The following is a 9,546-nucleotide window of genomic DNA, read 5'->3' as shown; positions in this document are numbered from 1 at the left end:
TGTAGGGAGTCGATAAGTGTTCTCCTTATTGAAGAGCTAAATGAGAATAGTCTGAGTAATTTTCCCTCCTTTTGAAGCAAAAGCTACATCTTAATGTTTATGACACCACATCTCCTGAACTGCAAGTCATACAATGATATAATTTTGCCCATACATTCTGTGGTATATGTGAATATGTATGTGATTTGTGTTGTAAATACAGTTAGTAGAAATGAAATAGTATATTAAAAAGTCATGCCTGATGCTGAAGTTTGACTGCGTGACCAGCAAAAATATAATACAATATTGCAGTGCCTGCATTGTAAACAAGAACAATGCAAAGACATGGATGCAAGGAACAGGCACTGTAGCTACTACAACCATTATGAAATACAGGAAATGTATTTACAGTCACAAATACAGACAATCATCTGCTGTATAAGACAATGAGGACAAAGAAAATTTGTGCTGGACTGGAACTGAACTTGGAAATCCTGCTTTACATGAGCAGTCATCTTAACCACTTCGGCTACCCATGCGTAACCCATGGCCAGACCAAAACTTCCATTTGTCACTGTTCATGCATCACAAACTGTACTCGTGAAGCCATTATGAAATAAAAGGAATGTATTTGCATTTGTAAATACAAGTAATCATCAGCTGTGTGAGGGATTGACGGCAAGGACACAAACTCGGATGTGCATGCATGTCCAAAGGACATGGGCATTGAAATATCATATTTATCTGCCAACTGCAGGCACCAACTTTCAAATAAAATGTCCATCCCTGTATGGGAATTACATAATGTCTTTATGAAAACAGGTTATGAAGCTGGAATGAAGACATATGGAAGTTTGAGTCTGACCATGAGATGTGCACGGATAGCCAAAGCGGCTGAGCCAACCACTCACTTAAAGCAAGAAATTTGGGTCTGAGTCCTGGTCTGCAACAAATTTTCATTGCTTTCATTCCCTTGTACAGCTGATAGTTGTACATATTCACAACTGCGAGTAAACTTCATGAAAATGTAATAAATATGTTAAATTCAGAGCCAAAGTGACATTAATTAAACAAGTTAAATTTATTTGTTATGTTCTGTTCATTATTTTGTAGTTACATAACCATTTGGGGTAAGCTGTATTTTATGTAATATAACTTATTTTTCCCTAGATGCGTAAGAAAGGACTTCTATATCTTAAGACATATTGACCTAGTTTTGATAAAATTTGTAATAATTACCCATATAAAGTTGTAAATTGCATCATAAATGTAACAGCTGTATTTTTGCTGTGAGGAGGAATGAACAGAGGCTTTGCTTGTTGCCAACAAATTTTCATGATGGATAACAGACTTTTCTTCAAGTTTATGCTGCTAGTTGGTGGCTGAGATGGATGTATTTGATTTGAAATGCTTCTGACCTGTAATTTAAATAATTTCTTTAAAACACTGGCACTTACTGTGTGAGAAATTTTTAGAAATAAAAATAAACACTTACTGCATACATGTCTGGGTTATTTCCTGTATTATGGCTATAAATTATTTTGAAAGTTTTGAGAGCCTCATCATTTTGGCCACTTGCCATAAGGAATCTGGGACTCTCCATGCATTTGTAGATCAAACAAGCTGTTGTAAAGCTTGGTAGTGAGCTCAATGCCATAAATAATCTCCAAGATGAGATTGGAATTTTTCTGTCAAAAACTGTTATCGACCATTCCAAAGGTAATATCAGCCATGCAATTCCTGTATTAGCAAACATTAGTTATAAAGAAAGTAAAAACTTACAGTCATCATTTTTGAAACATTATTTGCTAATGACCTAAATTTGATAGTGAAGTCTTTGCAATTTGAAACTTCTATGAATGGTATTTTGAAACTGAGGTTTAAATTAGGTTATCATTTAATGTGAAAGATTACATCAGTTGGAATATGTTACCTTTCATTTTTAAGAATCAACTGTATGAAGAAGGTTTTGATATGCTGCCTGTAACATATATGCAATAGTTCTGGAAGAGTGAGGAGTTATGAGGTCAAGGAATAGGAATGACAAACTCCAATCAAGTGTGCTGGTCACCGGCCGGGATTCGAACCGGGTAGCGATAACCACATCATCTTGAGGGTAACTGAAATTTGTTTAATATCCATTGCATTAATTGTGATGAGAGCAAATATCTAGGTTAAACAAAAAATCAATTTTCAATTTATTGCATTTTACACCTAATTTAGCAAATGTATATTATTACAAAATGCTATAAGTAATCTCCAAGATGGGAATGGATTTACCACTGAATATTTCTGATAGCAATTCTAAATGTAATATCAGCCATATAATTCCTATTTTAGTAACAATAGTAAAAACTTTTAACTTTTGATTGTTATTATTTTGTAACTACTGATATTTTTATTGAAGTCCTTGCAGATTTGAAACTACAGAAAATGGTATCGCAAAATAGGTTTATCTTGGAACATGACTTGATTCCAAAGCTTACATAGATTGGAAGATTTTTACCTTTACTAAAAAAAACAACAGTATGTAGAATGTTTCTATATGATGATTAACATGCATGCAATTGTTTTGGATGCATGAGGAGTTATTAGGTCAAGGAATAGGAAAGAAACTCCAATCAAGTATGTTGGTCACCGGCCGGGATTCGAACCGGTAGCGATAACCACATCATCACATCTCGAGGGTAACTGAAATTAATTTAATGTACATTGCATTAATTGTGATAAAAATGAATACTCAAGTTAAGCGACAGAAATGTAATTTTCCATATACTGTATCTTTCTTAGTTCAGTAAGTATAAGTACCTGGTATCACAATATTAGCAAGTGACATAAAAATACCAGCCAACATAATTTGTTTTCCTCTATATTTAACACTGTGGAACTCTGCTTCATATGTTCTTTGAATAGAAAGAGGTCCACACATTCTGGAATGAAAAGACATTTTTACATTAAAAGAAAATAATAGTTATTAACATGTTCTTTTCAATAATTCCTGATTTGACATCATTCACTGATCTTCAGGTGATAGTATAATCTAGTTGGCTATATTTCTGTCTGTACAATAATGGGTCACTGGTGAAGCAATTATCCAGTGTTGGCATAGAAAGACTTTTCTGCTTACTGAGACACATCAATTAGGCTGATGACTGATAATGAGTACTTTGTTCATCTCAAAATAATAATTTACTTGATTTGTGGCCTGGTGAGCCATTAGTACCACAGAAGCTGGTCACTCAAAGCATGAAGTGAGAGGTGCTGCTGAAAGTCCATAAGCTTTATTTCATGAGTACATCTTTATTCTTCATCAGTAGGATGATGTAAAGCATGACTTGCGAAGGCAACTCAACTCAAAAACTCAATGCCACTCATGGCTATTCATAGTAGCCACATCCCAGAGTACAGGTCAATAATTATGGTTACAATTGCTGTTTCTGAGCACTTTGACTGGTCCAACAATTATTTTTTCTTGTTTTGAGCTAGAACGGAAAACAACTGTAGGATATCTATATCAGCATATTACAGTATATTAAGTCCGAAACTGTTCCCTGAGTATGATATAACAGAAAATTAGAATTTGCTTAATGTGTTATGTACTATACTCCAATTTGTGTGACTGACAAATTGCTTTGGCAGAGGCAGTGTTGCCAACATGCAACCAGTCATGCTTCACAAGGTACTGCACATACTTCTAAACAGGCAACATGGTGAGTAAGTGGCAGCTGGCCCTACTATTTGAAACACTGAAACATCAGTCATAATGTAATTTTAATCAGAGTATATTTGACCAAGTAATTATTTTGACCCACATTTGCCGTAAAATCTTCGTTTCTGTCAGTGAATAGATAATTATCTTTTTATAGTACATAGTATGGACATTAGGTAAGCTGTGTTAGGCAAACAGTATAACTAGAAAGCAGCAGCTTTCCAATAATTCCATTGTTCACTTATAAATATTTTAATATATGAAGATAATAGAGGGAAACATTCCACATGGGAAAAATATATCTAAAAACAAAGAAGATGTGACTTACCAAACGAAAGCGCTGGCAGGTTCGTTTGGTAAGTCACATCTTCTTTGTTTTTAGATATATTTTTCCCACGTGGAATGTTTCCCTCTATTATATTCATATCATTAATTTGAACCCAACAATTACGTTTAATATATGAAGAGTATAGTTACTACTCTCATTAGAAACAATGACCACAGGGTAGAAATGCTAATTAATTGTTGATGTGGCAAACAGCATTTCTGCAAGGAGGAGGAACAAACTCAGTACCATGGGTACATCTAGATTCTCACAGCTATCACCACCAACTGTTATGTCTGGCCATGTTAATCTTCAAATTGTCTTTACCTCAGCTCTTTAGTGCCACTATTTCACCTTAAATGACAAACAAAAAGACAGTTTTGTATCTATATAAAGCGAAGTAACACATTTAATATATGAACAGGTAGATGTTTTTAAATCACTGGCATTTCTATGTATTGTTGAGGATACACTTGCAAAATAATTTTATATGTGACTTGGAGAAACAAGTTGCTTGGTTGTTACAGCAAAAGAAGAAATATCATGAATACGAGCCATTAGATAATGTTACGTACAGGAGCTATCCTTCATTCTGTGGTCCACAGAACTTACTGTATGTGTAAAAGTGATAATCTTTTGTCTTGTCATTAACTCACTTAATGGATTTGGCTTACACTGTGAGTGTCAGCTTTTCACACTATGCACAAATACAAATAGTGAAAAAAGTAAATGCCTGAACAAGCCACATTCATTTGCATTCCATTCAGAGGAGACAGAGTATAATGCAGCAATTTGAGATGAGTCAGAAGATTTTTGAGGCTGATAATATTAACTTTGTAATATTCTTTCATTATTAATTAAAATAAAATCAATAACTGAACTTGGTTAGTGTGGAGATAGTTATGAATGACTAAATGGTAAACTACCTGACAACTAATACACAGGTCATAAAATATAATGTTTAATTCACCCCTATCTTAAAATATAGATGTAGCTTTTTTATTCTAAATGAGGTGAACAAGGGGATTTTTTATCCAATTGCATAGACACAGCGACCATCTTTTGTCTCAAATGTTAGATAAAGAGACTCTATACGTACATGGGTGTATTACTTGGACAAAGTACAGTATCAAGAAATGTAGACAAGTTTTCTCCTCCAAGGAAAAATGATCTTGACTGAATATTTACTCTGAATATCAGATTACAAACAGGTGAGAATTGCATAAAAAAGAAAAAAAGAAAGAGCTATAGAGTGAAACAAAAATATATGACAAAACATGTGATTTTCTGAAGAATTTTATTGTTTAAGTTGCAAGGAGCATTCATGTTGAAATAGCAATGTTATTATTCCACCATTGTGTTATCTAGTTTATGAAATATGAAACAATTTCATCTAATTTTTCTCAATATTGTGAGGAGGTTTGAAATTCTGTGGCTATTATGATGAATTGTGGCTTGAGTAACATGTGGTTTATCACATCTGTGTTACTTACAAACGGCTTTTAATATGGAAAACTGTGGAGAGGCTTGGAATTTAACCTAGGACAGTGCTGCAAACTTCAGTGGTTATGAATTTTATCCACCATCTCTCCTTCCCCTGCCACCAAAACACATGTGATGAATGTTTTTATATCATCAGGAGTCACTTCAGCTACCAACAAGTCAAATACCAGTACATAAGCAAGCATCAGCAATCTCTGTTAAAAACATTGGTGGAGAACAGAGAGTGTGAAGTGTTAGAGGTCAAATGATGTTGAGGTAGTTGGTAATAAAAATCCTAAAATTATTGGCAAAAGGGCTATATTACATTACAGGAGCATGTACAAAGGAAATATGAACTATTAGATATCTATTGCTGGAGATGCTGATACCATTGTTTTAATAAAATTTTATAACACCGAAAGTATAGTAGCAAAGAGACAAGTTAATTCTACTTACTTATAATGAAAAACACTATTTCTATTACATGTCTTAGAGGGAGGCAACATAGAGAAGAAAGAGGGAGAAAGGGAGGGAGAAAGAATTCAGCAGAGGTAGAAGGAGAAAAAAAACCAATTCCCTGGTCTGGGTTAAAATGGGAGGAACTGGAAAATGAAAGGTCGAGGAAGAGAGACAGAAAAAATGGAGAGTATGCAGAGAAAAACTTATGGATGGGAGAGGGAAAAGGAAGTTTGGGAGTGGAATGGGAGGGTGATGTCTGGGGAAAAAGAGTAGAAAGAAAGTAAATGGGAGCCTTGGGTGAAGCTATAATAAAATGGAGTACGACAGATAACAAGCAGAAATTGGACAATGATCAAAACTTGGAGTTATGTTGTTTGCAAGTAGACTGCAGTGAACAACGTACCATCAAAATTGTACTCTATAATGGGAAGTTTGAACTCCAGTAACTGACTGAAACAGAAAAATAAAGTTAACTTATAGGGGATCCCAAATTTTATCTTTCAGTTTTATCTCTGTAAGTCATTCCTGCCTTGTTTGTCTTACCATTAGTATAGCATCCTGTTGACCCATTCAATGAGAGAGTGATCTTAGAAGAATTTAGTTTTAGAGAAAGGAATTATCTAACAAGGATCATGGTATTAGTAAAATATGAAAAAAAGTGTATGTTTAGTATTGTCAGTCAATGACATTGCATTTGTATAATACAGATTTTAGTATCCATTTCATATAAATGTTTTCGTTCCATTTTATATGAGGGTTGCCCAGAAAGTAATGCACCACTTATTTTTTTTTCTCAGCTGAAATTGATGCTAAAAATATGAAACATTATGTATGTATTACTTGAAGTCTCCTGAGTGAGCATGCCAAGTTTCACTTCCAACAGATAGGATAGCTGCAGGACAGTTTCAAAATGGTGTCTGTAATAGAGACGGGCAAAACTGTTCTTTTCAGAGATCGGATCAGAACTGTTCACTCCCTGAAATGAACTAGCTCTTTTTCATGACTCACCACTCATTCACAATAGAAAATAAATGGAAGGCACATTGCCCTTTGGTTTATTCCAGTACTATACCTGTATTTTGATCTTATTTGATCCTATTTTGAAGTAACACAGATAATGAGTAAGAATTTTGTATTGTTTATTGAAATTTCCATGATAAGACAAAGCTTTTGATTATTGATTTATTTTGCACTATCGTGGTTTTTTGGGTGATCGGAAAATGTTGTAACTTGAGATTTACATTAACAATATATTTGGCTATAATGTATTAAAATTTCATTAACCTCTTACAAATACATCGCAAGCCATGTATTTTTAATGTGAATGTTTCTTTCCGAAGACGCCTAAAATCGCAAAACCCGTACCAGAATAAGAAAAAAATATATATATAAATTTGACTGTAAGACTAAAGTGCTGCATATAGCCTTACACAGAATAAAACAAGGAAAATAGTGGTGTATCACATTTTGCAATACATTTATCAGTTCGCTCGTAATTAAAGCGTAAATTCGAGTGTCCATAATAAAAATCCTATAGTAAGAGGAGTCGTCAGGAACCTAATCTGATCAGTTTAAACAAATAAAAATAAAATAAAAGCAAATGATGTATACATAACATAATAATGTAATATACATAGCGGTATTACTACGAAGAACAATATCCAGTAGAGATGAACTCCGATGCAGAGGCGCTGAGACAAGCAGGTCGAGCCGCGAGCTGTATTACTGCATGAGCTAAGACCGCAGAGACCAGAGTGACACTTGAGTTGCTTTGCTCAACACTCTGGCTAGAGTCGAGAATGGTGGGATGAGCGTTGAGCGGGCGAGTTCCGAGGGTGGGGGGAGCGGTGAACGGCCACCAGTCACCCGCTCCGAGACAAATCGTCCGTTCTCTTGCGAGCAGGTTGTTGCAAGTAGTTCTTATGTTCTCCGCTAGGAGGCTCTCTGTCCTGTTGCTCGCATCAACTGCCCAGAGGGCAGGACGTGTGACTGCAACGATCGCCGACGGAGTGCGATGCTAAGTTAAGCTGCGCCAGACACTGCATGCGGCAGAGGAAGCACAGAGACGGCACGGCATATATGAAACACAAAATCCAATGGGGCACTGCACAATGCAGGCAGCCAAGGCAGAAGCAGGGCAGAGGCCGGCGCTGGCTGTGTTGTGTGGCGTGCAGTGTGCTCTGACCAGCAGAGGCCACACTGATCTGCTCAGACTCTCTCTCTCTCTCTCTCTCTCTGCTGTGGGAAACGTTTGGAGCTACCGTTCTTTTTTTCTGAATCACTGATTGTTCACTCCTTTGAAAGATTCAACTCTATGAATCAGTTCAGGAGCGGATCCCCCATCTCTAGGCTGTAAGTGATGTATGTTACAAGCAACGTGCTGTCATTGAATTCCTCACTGCAGAGAAAGAAACATTGGAGAATATTCACAAATGCTTGTGCAAAGTCTATGGAGCAACTGCTGTTGACAGAAGTACAGTTAGTTGCTGGGCATGGAGGGTGACGTCATCAAGGCAGTTTGGTGGACCTCCATGATTTGCAGCTCAGCTGTCAATGTTGCAGCAAGCTGATGTTGTCAATCATGAGGACAGATGCATTATGAATTGGCAGTTGGCAGTCATTTTGAGGATGATGAGGAGGTGATTCACACAGTGAAGCACTGGTTCCACCAGCAGGACAAGGATTGGTACCGTCAGGGCATACACATCCTTGTTTCACGCTGGAGGAAGGCCATAGAACAGGATGAAGATTATGTGGAAAAATAGTATGGGTAGATAAAACACCATTCTTATGTGTATGTAATTCTCATTATGTTCAAAAAAGAATTGTTGAAGAAAAAAAATGCAGTGCATTACTTTCTGGGCAACCCTCATACTTCCAAAAGATTGTTACAGTGGCCTTAGTGGAGCAGCTTGTTGTCAGATCTTTCATTAATCCAAATTTTCATTCTTTAGGTGCCACTGGAAGTCAATACTCAACATAATTCCAAGTTTTCCAGGTATCTCAAGAAACTAAAACAAGCCTTCTTGAATTGCTGTGGCACAATTAATGAATTATAACTAATTAAAAGTAGCCTTACATATTTTTACTTACATTACTCCATTCAGCAATTTAAATGCAAAAAGAAACCAATAACTCTGAGCAAAGCTTCCAGTCAAGTTACATACTCCATCAAATAAGTAACCAAATACTAGAAGCCTACGTCTGCCAACTGTGTCTGATAAAAATCCCCACACGTATGCACTCAGAATCATTCCTGAAAAATAAATTCAGGAATAGACTGAGCATGTATGTAGAATGCCAATTTAATACACAAATTAATTAATCCTTTTGTACCACAAATTAACACAAAAATTCATTTTCTGTATTTATTCATTCACCTTTGTAATTTCCTTATACCTCAAACAATGGAATATCCAGGATGGAATAATGGCAATATCATGCCCTCAGGGGCCAGAGACAGTGATCAAGTGTGTGTGGGTTGTTCTAGTGCCAATGTGTGTGTATTTTCTACCTTAGAAGAAGGCCTTTGGCTGAAAGTTCATATGGATAGCAGCCTTTTTGTTGTGCCTCTCTGCAACTCAACATCTCT

At 36.0% G+C, this 9,546-nt stretch overlaps 1 protein-coding gene across 1 annotated transcript in view; it reads right to left on the bottom strand.

The window, feature by feature from the left end:
• Window positions 1–2,653: 2,653 nt before the first annotated feature.
• The window catches only part of LOC124616452, an 87,425-nt gene continuing 80,532 nt past the window's right edge, over window positions 2,654–9,546 (bottom strand). The window contains exons 4-6 of the mRNA XM_047144760.1: window positions 9,048–9,210; window positions 2,788–2,909; window positions 2,654–2,670 (exon numbers count right to left, since the gene is read on the bottom strand). Coding sequence (XP_047000716.1) covers window positions 2,654–2,670; window positions 2,788–2,909; window positions 9,048–9,210 — 302 coding nt within the window. The remainder of the gene's footprint in view (window positions 2,671–2,787; window positions 2,910–9,047; window positions 9,211–9,546) is intronic.

This window comes from Schistocerca americana, chromosome 5, assembly GCF_021461395.2.
Source record: "Schistocerca americana isolate TAMUIC-IGC-003095 chromosome 5, iqSchAmer2.1, whole genome shotgun sequence".
Taxonomy (NCBI): domain Eukaryota; kingdom Metazoa; phylum Arthropoda; class Insecta; order Orthoptera; family Acrididae; genus Schistocerca; species Schistocerca americana.
This window is presented reverse-complemented; position numbering and strand designations above follow the sequence as displayed.